Consider the following 23,086-nt stretch of genomic DNA (forward strand, 5'->3'; position numbering starts at 1 on the left):
TGTCCTCTAGGTGACAGTTGCCAGTCTAGTTCTGGATGGTTGAAGTAAATGTCCCCTAGAGGTTCCGCATTCACAGTGAACCACCTACATCAACTAGAGGGGAATTAACAACATAAATCTGATTAATCTTTCTCCCAATCTATGTTGTTCCAGGCCCATCAGTTTATAGAGCAAGGTCTATCTGCATTTCTTTGAACCCCAGCAGAATTCTTCATGTGACCAGGCTCTCAACAGTACTCTGTTTCATGGGAAAGCCTCTGCAAATACAACTGTATGTGATCAGCCTTCTTCCCTGCAGATAGCCACACTATGTGCACATACACCTGAGGAGGAGCAAACTGGCAAGCACATAAGGGGTCACCTTCCTATTACTTTTAATTACTCTTGAATAGGTGTTATGTGCACATGACATTTAGAACTCAATCCCAGGAGAAGACACACTGGACCATATGGCAATCCTGTTTGTGACAGATTCTATGGAGATTATCACATGCGAGGAAAGCATCCTTCTCCCATTGTTAACCTGCTTTAATTGTGTGATCAGGGGGAAGATTATCACACACTCATGTGCTTATCCCATTCTTCTCCCATCCATAAAGAATAATGGATCCATCATTTGGTATTAATGGAAACTCTCGTTATAACTAAATGATGGTCCATTACTCTTTACAGACAAGAGAAGAATGGAATAAGTGCACGGGGTGTGATAATCTTCCCTCCGATCGCATGCTTAACACAGGTTAACAATGGGAGAAGGACACTTGCCTCCTGTGTGCGATAATGTCCTATGCTACCACACAGCAGATTCTCTTTAAGATTATGGAGTTTATAGCACAATTTTTATAACATGATTTATCACTCCCGAATTGAAGCCTAATTCAGGCTGCATCCTGGTCCTATCACATGGCTTTTGTCTCCCAATCCACCATCCGAGTACAACCCGGCCCATGTCTCTTAACACACTTTGGTGGCCATTTTTCAAAGTCAGAAAGCTCCTGGGCTGCAGCTGGGCTGTACTTGAATGGCCGATTGGAAGTCATGCGATATGAACAGGATGCAGCCTGAATTATGCTTCAGTTTGGGAGTGGTAAGTCACGTTATAAAGCTGTGTGATAAGCCCCTATTTTATATATGAACACTTTGATGATTCATTTACATAATTCAAAGGGACACAAAACTACACATAAGGCAGTATTCCCTACCAGTTTTTATCTTCTATGTTTCTTGGGCTATTGCCCTACAGAATCTTGGAGCAGAGATTTGGAAATTCTCAGTATGAACAATTTTTTTGATGCACCTATCGCAACATGAAAGAATTCCCAAGTGATCTAAAAGTGCATTTTATCATATCTGTCAGCTTTCATATGAATGGAATGTGAAGATTCTCAAATAAATAAGAAAGGGTATGATTCAGTATGTCAAGATTTTAAGCTCTTTTTAAAGTCAGTTGATTGTAATGGCAAAGATTCAACTGGATCCTTGGACTCCCGCAGAAAGCATTAAGTCTAAAACAGTCCTTAACATTGATTGGCTCATCTATAAAGTGGCAATGGTGAATACCCTTGTGTTGAAATGCAGGGAGGGGGGAGAATTATATGTACAAGCAATCTTTATTGGACTACTAGCATTTCTACAAGATGTATTCATTCACTTCCCCAAACACTTCCTTTATATAATTATAGTTTACAGAACTCTTTTGTCTCATAAAGTGGTTTCCTCATTTAAAAATAAGATTGCTATCCAGGGTGAATGAAAACAAACCAAATTACACTTAAAATGTTGCACACCTACTTGTACCTATAGAACAACTTCAAATTTAGATTTCTTTTTCACATCAAAAATTATCTTCACACTGATATATCTGGACTGATTTAAGGAGGGAAAATCTAATCAGCATTTTATGTACATCATCACTTTGCTTCTAGGCTTGAGAACATGCATTCCTTTCTGTTCCCAGGAGTGAACGCAATATATATTTTCCTTGCTCCAAATGTAACTATGTGAACGCAAAGGGCTGGTTTCAGGTTCAAGAGTGTTCCTCACTAACAGTGGTTGTAACAGCCAACAGGAGGACTACAACCTGTGGTGTGTAGCTGTACTGCCCAGTTTTAAATTAATGTTGGTCCGGGACATTGTGGGAAATCATATGGTTCACAGCTCCCCACTACTAGAATAGAATAGGCAAAAAACAAGTCAAGAGCAAGGGGTGAACAGAGGGGTCCAATCCAGAACAGTCACCGCCACTGGTGGTAGATGCCCCAAAGCTCTTCCATGTGCAAATAAAGTCCCATAGAGTTTGGGACAAAGGAATTTGAAAGAGGCAATCTTCTTATATAAGCTGATCCATATTAGTTTCTTCTAAGCAGCCTCCAGCAACGGAGGTTAGGCTTGTGAGCACAGAGGCCAGGAGCCTCAAGGACCTTTCTTGGATTTTGCAGGTGAACCTTCTCCCTGGGGAGATCCCTTCTGTGTTCAGTTTTTGGGCAGACTGTTAAAAACTTTTCATTTTTCCATGGCTTTGGAGTTACAGTCAGACTTCCATATCCACAGATTCCTTATCCAAAGATTCAACCATCCATGATTTGAAAATACTGAAATATATATATATAAATTCCAAAAGTTTTGGAAAACTTCTGTTCTGTATGAACTCAGCAGCCAGAGTCACATATGCTAGAAAGTGGAAAAGAACTGAGACCCCAGTAATAGACGAATGGAAGAAGAAATGATCTGAATATATGGAGAATGATAAATTAACAATGTTACTAAGAGACGCTCTGAGAGAAAAATTGGAAAAGGATTGGATTAAGGTGAAAGATTATTATATAAATCAGAATAAGCAATGGAAGAAGCTTCCGATGAAGAGGAGTACTTACCGCATATTTAGGCAAAGGTCATTTACAGACCTAACTCAGAATTTATTTATTTTATTTTTTTCATTTTTGGAAATCTAAACAAAGCTTGGAAATATGCATGACAGAGATACTTATATAACACAATAGGCATGCATGAGTTAATTGCTATAACTGATATAGATACATATTTGAGAGACAAGTAAAAGGTATTACATGTGGAATGATATAGATCAGACAAATCAGGAAAGGAAGTCAGTATGTTTAGTTTTAGGTTTTTGTTCCATTTTTCTCATTGTCAAGTGTATGGTTTTTGTCTTTTATGGTGTGACTTTTTTATATGTTTCTTGTTAATAAAAATTAATTTAATTTTTAGAAAAGAAATATATATATAAATTGGTAAAGCAAACCTTGATTTTTACATTTTAGATAAGGGACACTATTTTACTATGCCGCCTTCCTCCTCCTCACCAGCGCTGCCGCCGCCGTGGCCATGCCACTCGCGGCAGGGCTTTCCCGCCCGTGCACGGGGCTATGACAGAGGAGCTCGTCCCCTTGGGCCAGATGGCCATTGGCCAGCTGGCCAAAGGGGACGGGCTCCTCTTCTCTTACGCGTGACGCCCCGGCCACAGCATGGGCCAGCGGCAGCGCGCACACATCCTCCACATGTGTGCCCTCGCGCGGGGCTTCCCAAGGAGCCCTTGTGCTGAGGAGGAGGATGAAGAGGAGGAGGAGGTGGAAAGGTGAGTCAGTGGCTATTTCAGGTCTGCCTTGGGGTTTTTTTTAAATTAATTTTTAAAAATATAAAATACTTATTTTTTGTTTTTTTTATTTTATTAATTTTTATTATTGCTTTTTATTTTATTTTATTTCATTTATTTTTATTATTGCTTTTTTATTTTATTTCATTTCATTTATTTTTATTATTGCTTTTTTATTTTATTTTATTTCATTTATTTTTATTATTCCTTTTTATTTTATTTTATTAATTTTTATTGCTTTTTTATTTTATTTCATTAATTTTTATTATTGCTTGTTTTTATTTTGTTTCATTAATTTTTATTATTAAATATATACACCCCTGCCTTGTTTTTTATTTTTTCCCATTATTTTTTATTATTAAATATATGCAAGTGCATTGTCTGTGTATTTATGGCGCTTTGAATGCTAACAAGTTTGCCTTTCTTGGACAATTATAGTGATGATGATGATGGTGGTGGTGGTGGTGGTGGTGGTGATATTGATATCAACAAGCCTCTGAGGCATGGCCAATGTAACTTGCTGTGATTTTTACAAACTTATGCGCAGTGAAGAAAAACCACGGTCCCTTGACCAAGTATGCACTTTTGAGAAGTACAGTTGAACCCGAGGGCAAGTACATTTCTGCCATCCATTTTTTAAAAATGTGTCCTATATTTGAAAATGTTGTCCTACATTTGTCCTACATTTGTCCTGGTTTGGAGGTCCTGACTTATGGCAACCCTAATTCTACGTGAAACTAACAATAAAATTCAAGTTTAAGCAGTGGTGTCACTAGAGGGATGCAGGGGATGTGGACCAGGTGGCACCCAGAAGGGGGCTGACATTTGGTTGGGCCCTCCTCCTCCTTCCAGGCAGGAGGGGTGCATATGCACCCTTCCATGGTGCTCTGTCCAAGGCTTCCTTTCCAGCAAACTTCTAGGCAATAAGCCCAGGATGGAGGAAGACGAGGACCAGTGTGTTACTGCTAACCCACAGCTGACTTCCAAGTCTAGCATGGACATGGAAGGTGGAGGGGTAGGGAGTCTGCCCTCTGAGTCCAGAGTGGATTTGGAAGGCATGGGGGGGGGGGGATAGGGAGAACTGGGAATGTGGGATACCAGGGTTCCCTGTTCAGCTATGAGAACCCACAGGGTGATCCTGGGTAAGTCACACTCTCTCAGCCTCAGAGAAAGGCAATGGCAAATCCCCTCTGGAATAAATATTGCCAAGAAATCCTCATGAATAAATCACAACAAATCAGATATAACTTCAAGGTGCCCAACAGCAACAAACAACGGGGTACTTAGAATTATTTGGCAGGGAGGGGGCAGAACAGGGCTTCAGTTTGCTTTGCTCTTTTGTTTCTTTGGCTTTTCCTATTTATGAGATTTCAGTGCATAGAAAATGCTATCCACAAATAATGTTAATTTAAAGTTGAGGTGGGAGGCTGCTCTTTTGGCCATCCTCATAAACCCTGCCCCAGAAGCCCCATCCCCTCCACTGGGTGACACCTGGGTTGGCGACGCCACTGGGTCTAAGAATATTATTATCCCACCCTTCTCCCAGGACTGGGACTCCCGGCAGCTTACAACATTAAAAATATTATAATTTTAAAAATACAAAAAATAATGCATTAAAATAATATTAAACTACTACAATAAAAATAAAAAGGAAGATAAACATACCTAAAATACATTAAAACAATATAGCATCCCAGGAGTTCTTTAAAAAAATTCTGTTTTGAATGCCTGTTTGAAAAAGGAAGGTTTTCTCCTGTTGGCAGAAGGCCATCAAGGAAGGGGCCATCCTGGCCTCCCTGGACAGGGAGTTTCAGAGTCTAGGGACAGCTACAGAAAAGCTCCTCTCTCATGTCCCACCAACCATGCTTGTAATGGTGGTGGGACGGAGAGAAGGGCCTCCCCTGAGGATCTCAGAGCCCCAGCCCATAGAGGGAGATGTGGTCTGCCAAATATCCTGGACCTGAGCCATATAGAACTTTAAAGGTCATTGCCAGCACTTTGAATTGTGCCTGAAAACAAACTGGCAGCCAGTGGAGCTGTTTAACCAAGGTGTTGTATGATCTCTGTATCCTGCCCCTGTTAGCAGCCTGGCTGTAGCTCTTTGGACCAGCTGAAGTTTCCAAACATTCTTCAAAAGGCAGCCCCAAGTAGAGTGCATTACAGTAGTGCAAACAGGATGTAATCAAGATATGTACCACTGTGGTCAGATCTGGCATCTCAAGGAACGGGTGCAATTGGCACACAAGTTTTAAATGTGCAAAAGCATTCCTGGTCACTGCAGAGATCTGGGCCTCTAGGTTGAAAGCTGAATCCAGGAGTACTCCCAAATTGTGAACCTGCGTCTTCAGGGGGAGTGTGACCCCATACAAAACAAAACACTGTGTGTTTTATGTATATTAGCTGCCTTAGGTCCCACTTTGGGAGAAAGGCGGGATAAAAATAAACAAACAAATAAATAAATATAAAATCTAACACAGGCTAGATCTATATTCCCTGATTTGCCTTCCGACTGACCAGGAGCACATCTCTCTTGTCTGGATTAAGTTGCAACTTGTTTGCTCTCATCCAGTCCATTACTGATGACAGATGCTGGTTTAGGACCAAGACAGCCTCCAAATGATGGCCATCTCTGTACTTAGACATGCTCTTTTGGACTGCTTATCTCTTGCCCTGTAATCAGCATCACTATGAAGTATGATGTTCAGAAGTGTTCCTTCTCTATGCACTGGAGGCAATGTTTGCAATACAGCATACTACATGATTCTCTTTGGATGAAACATGCTACCCTAGCAAATAAATCTTTTACAATTTAGCACCATGTTTGCCTTCCTCCTCCCGTCTCATATTTTAAAGATTGAAAAACTACATGATGAATTAAAGCATGTCTCCTTACTGTCTCTTCCTTTTTCTCTCTTTATGGAACCATGCCAGAATTTATAATACCTAAAAAAAAAAAAAAGGATCAAAGTTAAGCTCTTTTCATCTAGGCCATTGAGACTGTGAACAAAACCTGCTTTTGGCACTGCAGAGATGTAACTTGGAAGGCAAGGGATCAGCAGCAAGCTTGATACATGGAGAAAAAGTAGAACAAAGTCCCTGGGATAATTAGGACAGTTAGTTGTAGAAGAACTCAACCTACTTCTTAAAAAAAAAAAAGGGGGGGGGGGGCTAAGGAGACATTTGATGCCATTCTGATGCCGTCTAAGGTAAACTGGCATAATGAACTCCCTCTTTCTCTTCCTCCATCCTAATCACATTTCTTTCTTTTTAAAAATTTCTGTATGACGATTAAGTACAAAGAGGTTTACCAAGCTAAACAAACAACAGTTAAATGCAACACATATTTAAACAACACACATTTAAAGCATTTCTATTTCCAAAGTCATCACTCTTTTTTCATTTAAAAAAGCAGCAACAACTAGTGCTACGTATTTTACAGTCAGAGCCAAGGCAGATTCGGGCTAGATAGCTATAGGTCATGCATACCTTCCAATATTTCACAGATAAAATCCAGGACATGTGTGGCAAATTATCATCAGAGTGTGGTCAACATTGTAAAAGTTATTAATGATGAAAAGCAAACAAATTAGGTGAGGCTGCAGCAGTTTGCTTTTGCCTGAGACAACTGGGAAGGACAGGATTCCACCCCCTCCTTTCCTCTTTCCCTGCTGAGTTGAGTATAAACTACTTTTGCACTTTGAATTCAGTTTGCAGCAAGTGAATATTAGCCTTACACTTTAATCGGTTAGTTAATGTTAAGTCTTCAGACTTTGTTAGTGAGGTGGTAGCCACAGCCCTTTCAGAATTCCTGGGTTATAGGCCTAAAAGACCAGTGTCCCCCATGTGCGCACACATACACCCATACATACATACATGCACACATGACCCATGTGCATGGAAAGTGTTGAACTGGGTGATGTATTGTGACTCACTTCCATTCTCCTCCTCTATTCATTACTTTCAGGTTTCAATATTGTTTATCATTATTTGTGGGAAGCTGCAGTTAACCTCTGTAATCCTCTAATATATTTATCATTTCTCACACAATGCTAAATGAAAGGTTTTCTTCACCCTCCAACTGCTTTCTCTCTTTACTCCTCACTTTCTCATCTCTCCCCATTCTTCTTTTCACCTACCCTCTTCTACAGAAGATCTATTTAGACATTTTGTGGGGTTCAGTGAAGTTGGAGCTTGAAGTGAAAACATATAGTTCTCTGGATGTATTCTCTCCCATTCCACCCTATGTCTCTCTTAAACAGACAAACAAACTATTCTGACCTGAATCCTATTGAGTTAAGGGAATTTTACTTGCAGGCAAGCCAATTTTTCCAATTCAGCCAACTGACAAACTCTTAGATCAATAAGGTAAATTCCTTCCTTTGGATACTTCAGCCAGTCTATTTATAGATATTTTAGAGGATGTGGATGATGAAAACGTTATGGGGGAGCTCTCAAGGGACCCCACATCCTCTCCACCAAAAATCTCAAGATCCTTGAATGTAAAACATATGCTCTACTTCTGACCATGACTCTGGCATGGGAATAGGATGCCAGAGAGGATAAAGTAATTCAGTTATGCCAATAAATAAATAAATAAAAATTGTCCATTTGCTCACAGGCTCTCAAAAAATTTTGATTAAGAACTCTGCACCAACTGATCTTTGTAGCCTTATTGGCAGATCAGTGTCCTATAGCTGAAATAAACACCACAATCCTTTACTAATCTTTAACATCACATTTTATTAACTTTTATCAAACGGCATTTGAAAGGTATTGAATCATATGCATTTTTTCCCTAGGTCAGGAATACCCAGAAGTAGTTTTTCCAGTTCTTTCCTCCAACATACAGCTTATACCACCCCTCTCTAAAATACAGACCCCAGGATTCCACAGGAGGGTGCCATGGCAGTTAATGCTCAATCATAGTGCTATAACTGTGTAATGTGAAAGGGTAGCAAAACACATTTGCTTCAGATCACTTAGGCTGCTCTGGAATATTGGTTAGGATTGAAGATCAGTTCCATTAGAAAGACTACTACACCATCTCTCATGGCTGAAAGTCCATTTAACAAAAGGACAAACAAGAGCATACAAAAATAGGCACAGCAATCCACTAAAGATGGGTCTCTTGTGCATTTCCCTCCTTAACACCAGCATCACAGCTCTTTGCTGAAATCGAAGCACTGCTATTGTCAAGCAAAAAGCCTCAGCCTTTCCCCCCTGCTTTGGTCTTGATCCCAACAGGGGTTGGATGCTGTTCCTGAAATGGCAGGTGCTGCGTTCTGTTCATTCAACATTGCTCTTCACCTGGCTCCCTTTCCTAGATATATTCAGCTGGTGAATACTGAAGCCCAGAGTGCATTCCATGTATCATGGAAGCTATAGTGTGGGAAAACCTTTCCATAGATGTTGTTCTCATTAGTCAATAGGAATGCATGACAGCAGTGAGGATTATAAATTAAATGGCATCGTTCACATTTATCCACATCCCTTTGGCATATGGAGAATATGATATCACATTCACACAGAAGAAACCTAATGAACTAATTCCAGAACCACCCTCTTACCTATTCCTCCAAGTCCTTGCATTTTGGATTGCATTCAGCAAAGGATTTCAGGCTGTTTTGCATACTTTGGCTTCAATCCAAGTGTTATTCTCAGCTAGAATAGGCCCACTAAACAAGCAAATGTTAATTCAACACATGAGCCAACATAGTGTAGTGGTTTCAGCATTGGACTATAACTCTGGAGAGCAGGGTTCAAATCACCGCTCAGCCAGAGTCATAATCCAGTGCTTACTGGGTGACCTTGGGCAAGTCACACTATTTCAGCATCAAAGGAAGGCAAGGGTAACCCCCCTCCTGCAAATCTTGCCAAGAAAATACTGCCATGGGGTCACCATAGGTCGAAATGCACACAAGAACAAAGTCAACACATATGTAAATCCCAGAGATTCAGTAGGTTTACTCTAATTGGGACAAGTGAGAATTTTGTCCCATGCCAGAAGGAAAGAGATGCCAGCAATAAGCTTACACTATTTTAAATTCTGTATGTCAATTTTAAAAAATTACCCTGGAGCTAAAACTCTCAGTTTGAAATGCAATGAAAGAATGAAACCGGTAAAATATATAAATCTCTACAGAAATAAGAAATCCAAACAAAAAGCAGAAACAGCAATTAAAAATAAATCCTTGCAAGTCAACAAATGAAATGAAAGAAGTTGAAATGCCTGGGCAATTAAAAACAAACAAATAATCTTTGCCTGGTGTCAGTATGACTTTGGAGTTGGCGGCTTTCTGGAGATGGCACTTCACACTGGTGGGGTCAGGGTACATCTGCACATTCAAAACAATTTAGCCTCAAGACGTAGAAAGCTGGAGAAGGTCCCAGTTGATGACAGCACAATTTACCCTGAGATTTGACACAGATTCCCCCCCCCCTCAAAATCGTATGGAAAAACCAAGTCACAAGACCCCTGAAGACCCAAGTTTGTTTTGAAAGGGTTTGTTTGTTGCTGTTATTTTCAAGGAAGAACTGGGTATCTTTGGTTAAACTGGTTGTTGCTAAAGGTTAACGATGATCAGATGACCAATTAGAGTAAACTTACTGAATCAATAGGATTTACGTATGTTGACTTTGCTCTTGTGTGTCTTCAAATCATTTCCGATTTATGTAAATGACTTCTGGTTATTTCATTTTTTGTGTGTGTTTTGGAAGTTGGGGCTAGGGGGGATATTTTGAAGCCTAACACTTCTCCAAGCAGCATTTGGAGACATTCATGAACAATTCCACCCAATTTTTAAAGAAAGAAAGAAAAATACAGTACCTATTGGGATATGCGGAAACTTAAGGCTTTAGAGAAGGGCATGGAGCAGCAGGCAGCTAATGAACAGCAGTTTTCCCACCCTGGGTTTATGCACAGTTATGTTGAGTTTTTACATCTTTCCAAATAGAAAGGAGAAGTAAGCATCCTTAAAGGGCCATACAGACAGACATGTCAGCATGAGGGAAATCAACAACAAAGACTAGAAGGGTCAAAGAGGAAGCCATTATGGGGAAGGAACAGGTTTCGTGTTGCAGCTATCACCCCAAGGCCATCCCTCCCCATTAATATGCAGCATTCTCATAATCCATCTTGACACATGTTAATTGCAATAGCTCAATGCCATGGGATTCTGGAGAGTGTAGTTTGTTAGCACACCAGAGCTCTTTGTCAGAGAAGGCTAAATGTCTCATAAAACTACAATTCCCAGAATCCCATAGTAGTTAAAGTGTTTTTCACCTGGATTATTTCTGCAGTATGGTTGCAGACCCAGTCATAAATCCCACTGGGATCTGAGTAAACGTGCATAGGTTTGTACAATAGGTATGAAACATAAGCGTGGGTAAAGTGTATTGTATGGTAACTAAACCAATGATTCTCAAATGTTTTACCTATTTGACCACCTTTAAATCTTCATCCGGACATCCCCCCCCCAAATAGTATATAAATAAATTATTTTGTTTGTTTAGTATGCGTATTTTTGTTTACACATTAATGTATACTAGTATTTTAACATCTTATCGGGAAATAGCTCTCCTCCTCTTCCCTCAGGTGGAGACTCCAAGTGCCCACCTTGCCTTTCTCTTCCTCTCCAGGACAGAAAGCGTTTGGAAAGAGGGTACAATGTGGGCTTGCTGTCCACAGATGCTCAAATCCATAGATGGTAAGTCCACGGATACCAAGGGCTGATCATATCACTGAATGTAATGTTAATCGTGACATAAACAACTAGCAAAATCAAAATTATACCTTTAAATTACAGTGTCATATTCACAGCCTAAATGTATTTACATTTATGCAGTTTCATGCAGTTAAAGTGAAAATTTAGTAAGGTGTGTTTTTCAAGAAAATTTAAAAGAATAATATTTAAAAAAACTTGGAGGCTTCTCCTTTCTTTGCCCACTGAGCTTTGCCCCATTCACACCTTCTCTTCACATTTGAAAGTAATGCAAGCAAATGCCATAGCCCTTTTCTGCCAAAAGGCAGGCATTTGCAGAGCAGTGGTGTCAACCCCCTAGTGTGTCACTCAGTGTGGCCTGCACACACACACACACACACCGTGACACCCCTGCCAAACTGAATGGCTTTAGAAAGTATTAGACAATTTCATAGGGGATGGGATTTATTAATGACTACTAGCCTTGATGGCTATATATTAGCCCCAGTATTAATAGGTACTGCTGTCTACTGTACATAGATGGATTTGATAGGGAATAGGTAGCAACAGGAGATTTGATGGAGAATAGGTACCAAACACATTTGCGTACAGTTGAGTGATTAGCTATGTAAAACCATGTTGGACTTCAACAGGACTCAGCTCTGCTCCAGCTGTTTAATCTGAAAAACGGGATGTGCATTCTCCCCTGCTGGAGCAAAGGGCGCTTTGCATAAATTGTTTTATTGGCTCATGCATCTCACAAGATCAAACAGTACTGGCATGTTAAGACCTTCTGTTTCTGGGTGTATGAAAACATTCCAGCCTGATAAGCAGATGCCTTGGGGTTAAGGACAAGGCTTATGGGGGTAAGCACTGTCACACCTTGGGGAGTGCAGCCAGCAGTTTTTAAATTTATCACTGGAATGCAAAGGAGTGACAGCTCGCAGACAGGTTCTGGCATTCCTCCCTGAACAGACAGCAACCCCGCTTCCCGGCCCTGGCCACCCCCCATTTTTCTGCACAAGATGAGCTGTGAATCTGCAGGTGCTTCTCTCAGGAATGTTGGTGAATCCAGCTGAAGACAGGCAGCTGTTTCCCTGAGGAAAAAAGAAAGATACTTGTACTCTCACAGATGGGTGTGGGCCCCACGCTACAGCCTGGGCCCAAGTTTTAAAATAAGCACAAGCGTGTTATAAATAGGTAGACCAATATATACAGATAGTTCCTTTTCCCACAGACTAATCACTACTCATCATTACCTTGTTAGGAAAAGCCCTAAAATTTCTCATCACTCACCCATAAACTGCACATTATGCAGGTTTAACATTCAAGAACAGAACATTTTTATAAAGTAACATAAGAGGTTGCACGTCCATATGCAGAGACATGTGCACGTGGCTATAATGCAAATGTATGTTGCACAATCTCATCCATATATGCTACACTATTAGCATATGACACATATTGACACTATCCTCTCTGTAAGATAGTACATCGATACTATATATATGCTATAGTCTTAATACATGTCATATATTAATAAAGAAATATATCTTCCTCCTGTAGCTTTACCTCCATGGCTGCTGCCCCCACCACCATAGCTGTTCCTAGGCTGGTCTGGAAATATGAGGACCAGTACAAATATAATTTCTAAAGGAAGTAGCAGACACACCAGTAAAGATAATCACATTTGTTATCAAACATAAATAGTCATAAAGGCATGGACTGCCACTGGTTAAACCAAAAGTTGCATACCTTAGTCTAAGAGGTAAAACACTAATCTTGAACAAGTATTATGCTCACAGAGGTAGAATTCAGAGACATATTTATTTATTTATTTATTTACATAGTACAAATTATATAATTCATAATTCACAATATATTTTGTTGCTTCTTTTCCCCCTCCTACAAATGGCCACACAGTGGGTTTACATTCCATTTAAGATAACATCATTCTCAGAGATATGGAATACATCATTAATTTGTACCTCTTCATACCCCATATTTTCTTTTACTTTCTTAATCACAAAGAATTCAGTGATGTAGCCACACGTGTCTGGAATATCAATATGCAAAGGGATCTTGTAGCACCTTTGAGACTAAATGTGTGAAGTTGTAGCATATGCTTTCATAGACTTGGGTGGATTTCTCAGGTGCTTGGAATGAGCTGGTAGATCAAGCCTGCACTACTGCTTCTTTTGCACAGTTAGTCTCAAAGATGCTACCACATCTCTTTGAATACTGATGTTATGCTCACAGTAATCGATTTGAAGTGCCCCTGTGGACTGGAATTGTAGAAAATGCCATCTCTCTGCCCATTACAAGCAGTGATTTCTATCTAACCTGAGTAGCATATTGCTAGGCACAAGTTTGAGTCTCAGAAAGGGGAACAAGGCAAATCCAAGCAAAGCAGAGGTCAAATGATTGCAAGGCAAAATCCAAGCAAAACCATTAGCACCCTGGCCAGCACCATTTGAAGCTCTCACTGGAGACTTGTGGGAGATGGTTCCAATGACAAGGCCTGGTAATACCTTTACATAACAACCCTACTGAAGAGTTTACATAAAAACCCTACTGTAAGGAAGAGTTCAGAATGGCCCTTCCTTCTCCCTGCAAGTAGAGGTACATTGTAGCCTCCACCTCACAGCAGCACCCACTCACCCTCAGTATGTGGAGGGAAGGTAGAAACACATCTGTACATGGGACACAAACATCTGCAGAGAGCAGGCCAAACTTTTGTAAATATGTGTACACTGGCTGGGGGATTCTGTAAAGTGTAATCTAGCAGATCTAGAGGCCAATGAAGAGGGGGAAGTGGCAGTAACAGTTTGTTATTTCACCAAGTACAACGCTGAAAGATAATTTTAAAACCATTCAGTCAAGGAACAGATTTTAAAATTCTATTTCAAGCATTTGCAAATAAGAGAAGCACATGGAATCACTAAGGATGATTAGTTTAAGCACAGCCCTCAGATTTTTCCCTCTCCTATGTTTGTATGTGTTAAATAAAACCACCCACCCTATAACTTGTCTGACAACAGAGAGGCTAGAGGATGCTTCACCTTAGATGGCTTTTAGCAAGGTAGTTGTTACTCACTCTCAGGTAAGATGGCTTTGCAGGACAAATGAAGAAAAGTTCCTACCACACTATCATTTTGAGGCTTTAGAAACTTACCAGCTGTACTTGCACTTATGAACCTCTGCTCTTAACCTTGCCTGGAAAGGACTACAAATGTGGCAGTAAGGAGTGGACAATGTTGAGTGTTCAGATGTTGAGTATTTTGGTCATACCACTCCCCTCAGCCTTACTCAGCATAGCCAGTGACGATTCTGTAACTTGTAGCTCAGAAACATCTGTAGGAAAGACACAGTCACCTCCACCTGCTTTAGAATGTCAGATGGTGCCATAACTTGAGCCAGACCATTTGTATATTCAGTTCACAATTGTCTGTAGTGAATGGCAACAGCTTCCTGGGGTTTCAGAAAGGATTTTCTTCCAAGTCCTGTTTGCAGATGCTGGGGATTGAAACCAAGTGTTTTATCTACCACTGAGATTTGGCCCTCCCTTAAGCTTCTCTTATGGTTGCCTATATATGAGACCCCATGATCTTTTTGCCTTGGGTCCTGTACTGGGAGAAAGATGGGATACAAATCAAATAAATAAATAAATAAATGTTAGGGTGATGGAGAAACACACACATGAATATCTGTCTCCATGACCCCAACACAGTAAAGGGGGTTGGTTCTTCTAAAGGAAAGGAAAAAAACAACCAAATCAAAACTTGGCAGGATTCAAAGAGAAAAAGCAGAGGACTAGTGACACCTAACATATGAAATCTAAAGAGACAGGGTTTCAGGGTGTTGAACAAGATGGCATTATTCTTAGAACAGCCCATCTTTTTTAACACCTTGAGACTTTTATCTACATCGATTTGAAGAGAACCAAAAATCCAAACGGTTTAACTATTTTAACTATACACCCACACTGCAGAAATAATCCAGTTTGACACTGCTTTAACTGCCATGGTTCAATGCTATGGAATTCTCTAGTTTTATGAAACATTGAGCCTTCTCTATCACAGAGCAAGTGTGCCACAACAAACTACAAATCCCAGAATTCATGGCAGTTAAAGTGGTGTCAAACTGCATTATTTCTGCTGAGTGGATTCTGTCACATTGTGCTCCTCCAGCCAGTTTTCAAAAGCCCTTTAATGACTTAATCTAGCTATTTAAAAAGAAACATGCTGGAACATATTCACCATAATACCCCATAATGTTTGTTCTGAGATGTTTAACTATCAATTTTAATATTACGGCTATAATTCTACTCTCATGGGTTTAAGTATAAGTCCCTTTGAATTCAACAAGACCTATTTCCACGTCAAAATGCTTAGTAAGTGTACACAAAATGAATCAGAAGGATTACAACAAGGAGGAACTATTCTGCTGATATATTTGTGTGTGCAATTGACTTGTTTAATATACATGTGTTTCTTTTTTACCCTGGAAATGTAAGCACCACCTACATGTCTACTCCAGGTAGAGGCCTGTTTAATAAGATCATTACATGCCTGCAGCCTTTTTTTCAGCAACCTGTATAACATACCAAGGCTGCATTTTGGTTGATAAAATCAATATTATAACATAAGGCTTGTTATAATTTTGAGCAAAAGAAGTGACACACTCTTTTCAGAGTCTTAGATGTTACAGATGTTATCTGTGCAGGTTAGGTACAGGTTATGGCGAGTGTTGATACTGCACAGCTGTATTTAGATTGTCCCATCTGGCATGTTAAAAGCAAACTTGTACCTTCAGGGCCTTGGGACAGACCAATTCCACTAACTTCATCTACACATACAGTATATAAACCATTTCCCTCCCTTTTTAGGCAGATTCCAAGGCTTCTAAAGACATGCAACTAAAATGGTGAAGGGTCTGGAAACCATGTCCTATGAGGAACACCTTAGGGAGCTGGGTATGTTTAGCCTGGAGAAAAGAAGGTTAAGAGGTGATATGATAGCCCTGTTTAAATATTTGAAGGGATGTCATATTGAGGGAGCAAGCTTGTTTTCTGCTGCTCCAGAGACCTTGAGCAATGGATGCAAGCTGCAGGAAAAGAGATTCCACCATTTCCACCTCAACATTAGGATGAACTTCCTGACAGTAAGGGCTGTTCAACAGTGGAACACACTCCCTCAGAGTGTAGTGGAGTCTCCTTCCTTGGAGGTCTTCAAACGGAGGCTGGATGGCCATCTGTCGGGGATGCTTTGACAGAGGGTTCCTGCATGGCAGGGAGTTGGACTGGATGGCCCTTGCAATCTCTTCCAACTCTATGATTCTATGCACTACTATTTCAGATTCCCCCCCCCCTTTTTTTTTCTGCTCATCTTCTCAAATTCCACCTCAAGATCTTTGCAATAAGAAGTCCTGGGGCAGGCTAGTGGGGAACATGTTGAACTTTTATGCTGCAAGCACTAAACAGTAGCAGCTGCCTATCTAATGCTGCAGATACGTTATGGTTTGGAATAATGCTGTCACCTACAGGGAAAACGTGGCATGTCTTTTTTTTTCCTGCTCTCACTGCCGGGTGAAACAAATAAGCACATAATGATTAATTGGTTGCAGGGAGCAATTTTTATTGAGTGCTGCTGTATGTTTAACATTATTGTTATAATTTTAAGTGATTTTACATGTTAAAAAATTAACAGCGTTTTAATATATCATCCTTAAATGAATTTTAACTTTAGAAAATATATCAGGTTTTAATTTTTTTTCTAGTTTTACCATTTTTATAAGCTACTCTGGGTCACACAGTGGCAGAAAGGTGAGGTGTAAATAAATAATATTTTGGATCTGAGACCTGATTTGCGCTTACTTTTTTCTATCTAAAATGAAAAGTGCACCTGTGGCACCTTGAAGGCTAGTGTGTTTTATTCGGAATAAGCTTTCATGAAGTATAGTGGCACAGTGGTTAAAATGCTTGTACTGCAACCATTCACTCACAAACCACAAGCTTGTGAGTTCAATACCAGCCAAGGGCTCAAACTTGACTCAGGCTTACATCTTTCTGAGGTCACTAAAATGAGTACCCAGCTTGTTGTGGGGAATTGGCTTACACATTATAAACTGCTTAGAGAGTGCTTAAGTGCACTGATAAGCAGTATAGAAATGTACAGTACTTTATTTGCTTTGGTATAGTCACTGGAGGGCAGGAGAAAAACAACTTCAGGTGAAAGAAGGCAGAATCTGTTTCTCCAGCCAATTGTGCTCATTCATGTCAGTAAAAGGGGGAAAAGGCAATAAAGCAGAAATAAATTTTAACAGGTAGTCTTTCATAGACATCGTATAGGCTCAAGCCTAAGGATGTCAACCCTGAAGAAAGAGCAAAGTTCAGAGGTTATTTACTTGCAAACCTTTCTCTGGCAACAGGGACAGCTGTCTCTACCATCCCCACTGTTGCTACACACCACTCCAAAAAGTGCCTTACATCAACTAGTAAGGAGGCACCAGGAGGATTCTGGCCATAATCTCACATCATATGCCAAAGTGACCAGGAATTTGATGTTTCCTCATTTTGTGCCTGCTCTGTTTTCAGCCACTCTTGAAATGGAATGGTCATGTAACACAGACCTGGTCACACCAGCAGACAATGACAACAGTTTGGCTAACATACTTGTCAACTTAAGGCAATTTTGCAGCAATGTATTTTGCAGTAATCTTTATGTCTCCATTTTGAATGCTTTTCAGGATTTGGCGCTGCCAACTCAACTGAAGGATAATGTGAGAATTGCTTCATGAGCAGCATAGCAGGTCAGGGTATGTCCTGCCACTGGTTCTGTGCTATGTCTTATGTTTGATATGAGCCTTAATCAGCACTGCCATGATGGGTCCATACTGCAGAATCCTGGGATTTGTAGTATTGTGAGGTACCATCACTCTTGGGCATAGAAGGCTAAAGGCCATGTAAAACTACAAAACCCAGGATTCAATAGGATGGAGCTACAGTAGTGCATTATTTCTACAGTGTACTTGCACCCAATGATATTAGGTAGCAGTAACTGGTCCTAGCCATAACCAAGTACGCATAATAAAATATGTGCAGGACAACAGCACAGGGACGTAGCCAAGGGGGGGGGGTTATTGGGGTCCGGACCCCCCCTTCCATTAGAAAAATGAATGGTGTGTGCTGCTGCGCTGCCACACTCAAGCCCCATTATAATGGTGGCACTTAGTCTGGACCCCCTCCCCTTCCTAAAATCCTGGCTATGTCCCTGAACAGCAGTAACTTTGGAGCAAAGGATTTGACCAGGGTGACCAGATGTCCTCCTTTTCCAGGACATGTTCCACATTTCAACCTTCTGTCCCGGAGGAATTCCAAAATGTCCTCCATTTTCAGCATGACTAAGAAGCCCACTGAGTAACAACAATTTGCTATCCCCCTTCCACAAATGCATGTATTTGGCAGCCTCTCCTTGCTGCAAAGGAGATAGGATAGATCCTTCTAAAGCTCTTTTTTCCTGGCAGCAGACAAGACTCACCCCCAGAGCTCTGTGCATGTTTGTTTCTTGGAGAGGAAAAGGACAGCAAATGTGTTGGCTGAAATATAGTTCAGTTTGTTATTGTGTGTCTTCAAGTCATTTTTGACTTATGGTTTTCTTAGCAAGGTTTCTTCAGAGGTTTGCCATTGTCATCCTCTGAGGCTGAGAGAGTGTGACTTGCCCAAGGTCACCCCAGTGGGTTTCATGCCTGAGCTGGGAACTGGACCCTGGTTTCCAGAGTCATAGTCTATTGCTCAATGCCACCCTGAGTACATAATAAAATAAAGGTAAAGGTTTCCCCTTGACATGAATGCCTGGTCATAACCGACTGTAGGGGGTGGTGCTCATCTCTGTTTCTAAGCCAAAGAGCCAGCATTGTCCGAGGACTGCTCTGGTGGTCATGTGGGCAGCATGACTGCACCGAACGCTGTTACCTTCCCACCAAAGTGGTACCTATTTATCTACTTGTACTTTTACGTGCTTTTGAACTGCTAGGTTGGCAGAAGCTGGGACTAGTGATGGGACCTCAATTTGTCACACTGCACTTGGGTCTTGAACTGCTAACCTTTCGATCTCCCAACCGTCAGAATTGGCGTCTTAACCACTAAGCCATTGCATCCCATATAATATACAGTAGCAATACTGTATTAAATTACATATAGAATACATAATAAAATACAGTATATATTAAGTGTCAATAATAAACCACATGAAATTATATTCACGTTAGTGTTTTTAGGTTTTATTTAGTTATGCCCTCCATTTTTGTTGAATATCCTACATTTTGCAGTGCCTTGTCTTCCTTTTGTGATGTAGAGGACATTGTTTGCACCCAGTTTGTGGCCTTGGACAAACTGATGTGTGGCTGGAAATGTGACACGAAGAGAGAGAACTGTGAGAGCCATTGCCTGCCCTGCGCCTAGGGTTGCCATAGCACGCCCCCCCCCGTGACCAGCACGGTTTTGGGGGGCCCCTCCCGGTCACGGTCTGGTTTGGGCCCCCACCCGTGCCTGGTCCCCTGTTTGGGGGCCCGCTCCGGCCATTGCCGCTGCTGCTAATGCGGCTGCTGCGGCGCCAACCCACCTCCTCCTCCAGCTCGCCTTCCTCACCTCCAAGGCGAGGGCTTGAACACTGCCCAGCCCAGGCCTCAGTAGGGGCCAGTGGCAGGCGCACGTGCGCGCGCGCAGAGGGAAGTGGGGCAGGGAAAGCGAGGCCCCATTCCCTTCCCTGGTTTCCTCCCCTGGCGACAGAGAAAGCCAGGCAGAGGTTTGGGGCTTCGCTTCAGTGAGGCCCCACTCCCTTCCCTGGCTTCTTCCGTCGCTGGCGGAGAAAGCCAGGCAGGGGAAAGAGCCTTTCCTCTTTCTCCTACTCCTTCTGCCTCCTCTCCTCCTCCTTTTCTTCCTCCCCTTCTTCTTCCTCCTCCTCTTCCTTTCTTCTTCATCTTTTTCCTCCTCTTCTTCTTCTTCCTGTCCTCCTCCTTTTCTTCCTCCCCTTCTTCCTCTTCTTCTTCCTCCTCCTCTTCTTCTTCTCCTCTTCCTCCCCTTCTTCTTCATCTTTTTCCTCCTCTTCTTCTTCCTCCTCTGCTCCTTCCTCCCCTTCTTCCTCCTTTTCCTCCCCTTCTTCTTCATCTTCCTCCTCCTCTTCTTCTCCTCCTCCTCTTCTTCCCCTCTTCCTCCCCTTCTTCTTCCTCTCTACTTCCTCTTCTTCTTCCTCCTCCTCTTCTTCTTCTCCTCTTCCTCCTCCTCTTCCTCCCCTTCTTCTTCATCTTTTTCCTCCTCTTCTTCTTCCTCCTCTGCTCCTTCCTCCCCTTCTTCCTCCTTTTCCTCCCCTTCTTCATCTTCCTCCTCCTCCTCTTCTCCTCCTCCTCTTCTTCCCCTCTTCCTCCCCTTCTTCTTCCTCTCTACTTCCTCCTCTTCTTCCTCCCCTTCTTCTTCCTCTCTACTTCCTCCTCTTCTTCCTCCTCCTTCTTCTCCTCTTCCTCCTCCTCTGCCTTTTCCACTCTTCCTCCTCTTCAATGCCCAAATGTGCTGTTTGGAATGGGGGAGGCAGGTTGGCCAGAAAGGGAAGTCCATTTCTGCCATCTGTCTTGGAACAATGTCAAAATGTCCTCCATTTTGATCATGCCTAAGAAACATGCATTTATATTAACACTTTAAAAAAAGCATCATTTTTTTTGCGTGTCCTTCATTTTTACAAAATATGTCTTACATTTGAAAATTTTGTCCTACTTTTGTCGTACATTTGTCCCAGTTTCGAGGTCCAGAATTATGGCAACCCTACCTGCGCCTGCTAAGATAGGCTGCTCTCCTGTCACTACTGTTGATACAAGGTTCAACTTACCACTCCAGTTAGCTTATGTAGATGTGTCTATGTGTGCGATCTTCTATTTTGCCTCACGCAACAAGAGTTGGTCCTAAAGCTGGCCTTTTCCTTGTTGTCATCATGTGCTTTCGCGTCAGTTCTGAATTAGCCAACCCTATCCGAGGGCTTTCTTGGCAAGATCTATTCAAGTTTGCCCTTGTCTTTCTTGGAGGCTGAGGGTTTGTGACTTGCCAAAGGTTACCCGCTGGGTAAATATGGCTGAGTACATAATAAAATGTACTCGAGAGCCAGTGTGGTGTAGTGGTTTGAATCTTGGATTAGGACTCTGGGAGGCTAGGGTTCAAATCCTGACTGGGTGACCTTGGGCAAGTCACAGCCTCAGAGGAAAGCAAAGGCAAACCTCCTCTGAACAAATCTTGCCAAGAAAAACCCAATTAGGTTCACCTTTGGGTCGCCATAAGTCAGAAACGGCTTGAAAGCACACAACAACAACATACTGTCATAATGAAATAAAGAATATATATGTAATATGTAGCTGTGAATAAAGCAAATGAAATGGATTTCATATTTGTATGTGTGTTTTGAACTTTGTTCTTTGGGGATATCCTCCATTTTTTCCTCGAAGGCCCTCCATTTTTGCGGCCATGAGGCCCTCTGGCCTCTATCCATACAGACGTCGTTCTAATGTTTTCATACCTCTATGGCAATATCTCTTTTAATTTGTCCCGGAAGTTGAGAGCGGAAAGCCAACGGACTTTGGCCCCTTAACGCCGGTGAAGTGAGCCAGTCTATATTTTCTACCTCTATGGTTGGCACTGAGCTAAAGTGGCCCTCTACCTTTATGCGCGTCTCCTTCCTTAGGACCCCTGTCTAGGTGTCTACCGCATTGCCTGTCTAGTTGTCGAAGTGCCCCCTCATAACGTTTAACAGAGAAGACACGAGGGAGGGAGGGGTGTTAAATTGTCACAACCTCCCTTCACTTCGCCCGGGCCGGCCTTCGATTTCCTATAACGCGCGAGGATGCTCAGGCACTCGGCTAGCCGCCCTAAAGTGGGCGGGGCGCGGGTCCTTCCTCGGCGTCATGTGTCGGGCGGAAGAGGAAGTTGGAGGTGGAAAAGAGAGGGAGAGGGGGCGTGGCTGGCGCGGGTTGCGTATCGCGTCGCTTGCTCACCTGGGGCAGCCGCTGTCCCTCCGAAGAACGCAGCCCCTCCTTGGAGGAGCAGCAGCCACCGCCGCCGCCATGCCGCTCTTCGCCCCGAACCCCTTCGAGCAGGACGTCGGTGAGGAAGGAGGGAGAGGGGCGCTCACTTCGACCCTTGCCGCTGTTGTATGCCTTCAAGCCCTTTCCCACTCATGGCGACCCCAAGGCCAGCCTATCCCGGGGCTTCCTTGGCGAGGCTTGTCCAGAGGAGGTTTCCCTTTCCCTTCCAGTGAGGAGGCTGAGAGGGTGTGACTATTGCCCAAGGTCACCCAGGGGTTTCAGGACAGAGCTGGCATTCGGACCTTGGTCCCTGGAGCGTCCACATGGCAGGGATCAGGCATTGGGCGCCGCCTCGGGTGCTATGGGCCCCTTCTGGACGTCTAGATTCGCAAGGAGGGCGTAGTGGCCTGAGCGTTGGGCTGTGGCCCTGGAACCCCTCTCAGCCTCAGAATAAAGCAATGGCACACCTCCTCTGGACAAACCATGCCAAGGAAGCCCCGGGATAAGTTTGCCTTAGGGCCTCGAAGGCACACAACGGGGGGATTGTGGGACATGGGGATGTATGGCGCCTCAGCAAACTACACATCCCAGGGATCTGTAGGCTGGAGCTGGGTTAAAAGTGGCGCCAGGCTGCGCTGTGTCTACAGGACTATTGGGGCGAAGGGGGCTTCCTGGTTGAGGGAGGCCAAGGCCCTTCGCAGCCCAGCCCTCCCCT

At 42.5% G+C, this 23,086-nt stretch overlaps 1 protein-coding gene across 3 annotated transcripts in view; it reads left to right on the forward strand.

Moving 5' to 3' along the window:
• Positions 1–22,275: 22,275 nt before the first annotated feature.
• STAM2 (signal transducing adaptor molecule 2) overlaps positions 22,276–23,086 on the forward strand; it is a 31,683-nt gene continuing 30,872 nt past the window's right edge. For 2 of the 3 annotated variants that reach the window (XM_042465412.1, XM_042465431.1), the window contains exon 1: positions 22,277–22,450. In XM_042465412.1, the coding sequence (XP_042321346.1) occupies positions 22,411–22,450 (40 nt within the window). In that variant the 5' untranslated portion in view covers positions 22,277–22,410. Of the gene's footprint in view, positions 22,451–23,086 lie in introns of all 3 variants that reach the window. The other variant, XM_042465422.1, reaches the window with a different exon arrangement.

This window comes from Sceloporus undulatus, chromosome 1 (genome assembly GCF_019175285.1).
Source record: "Sceloporus undulatus isolate JIND9_A2432 ecotype Alabama chromosome 1, SceUnd_v1.1, whole genome shotgun sequence".
Lineage (NCBI taxonomy): Eukaryota > Metazoa > Chordata > Lepidosauria > Squamata > Phrynosomatidae > Sceloporus > Sceloporus undulatus.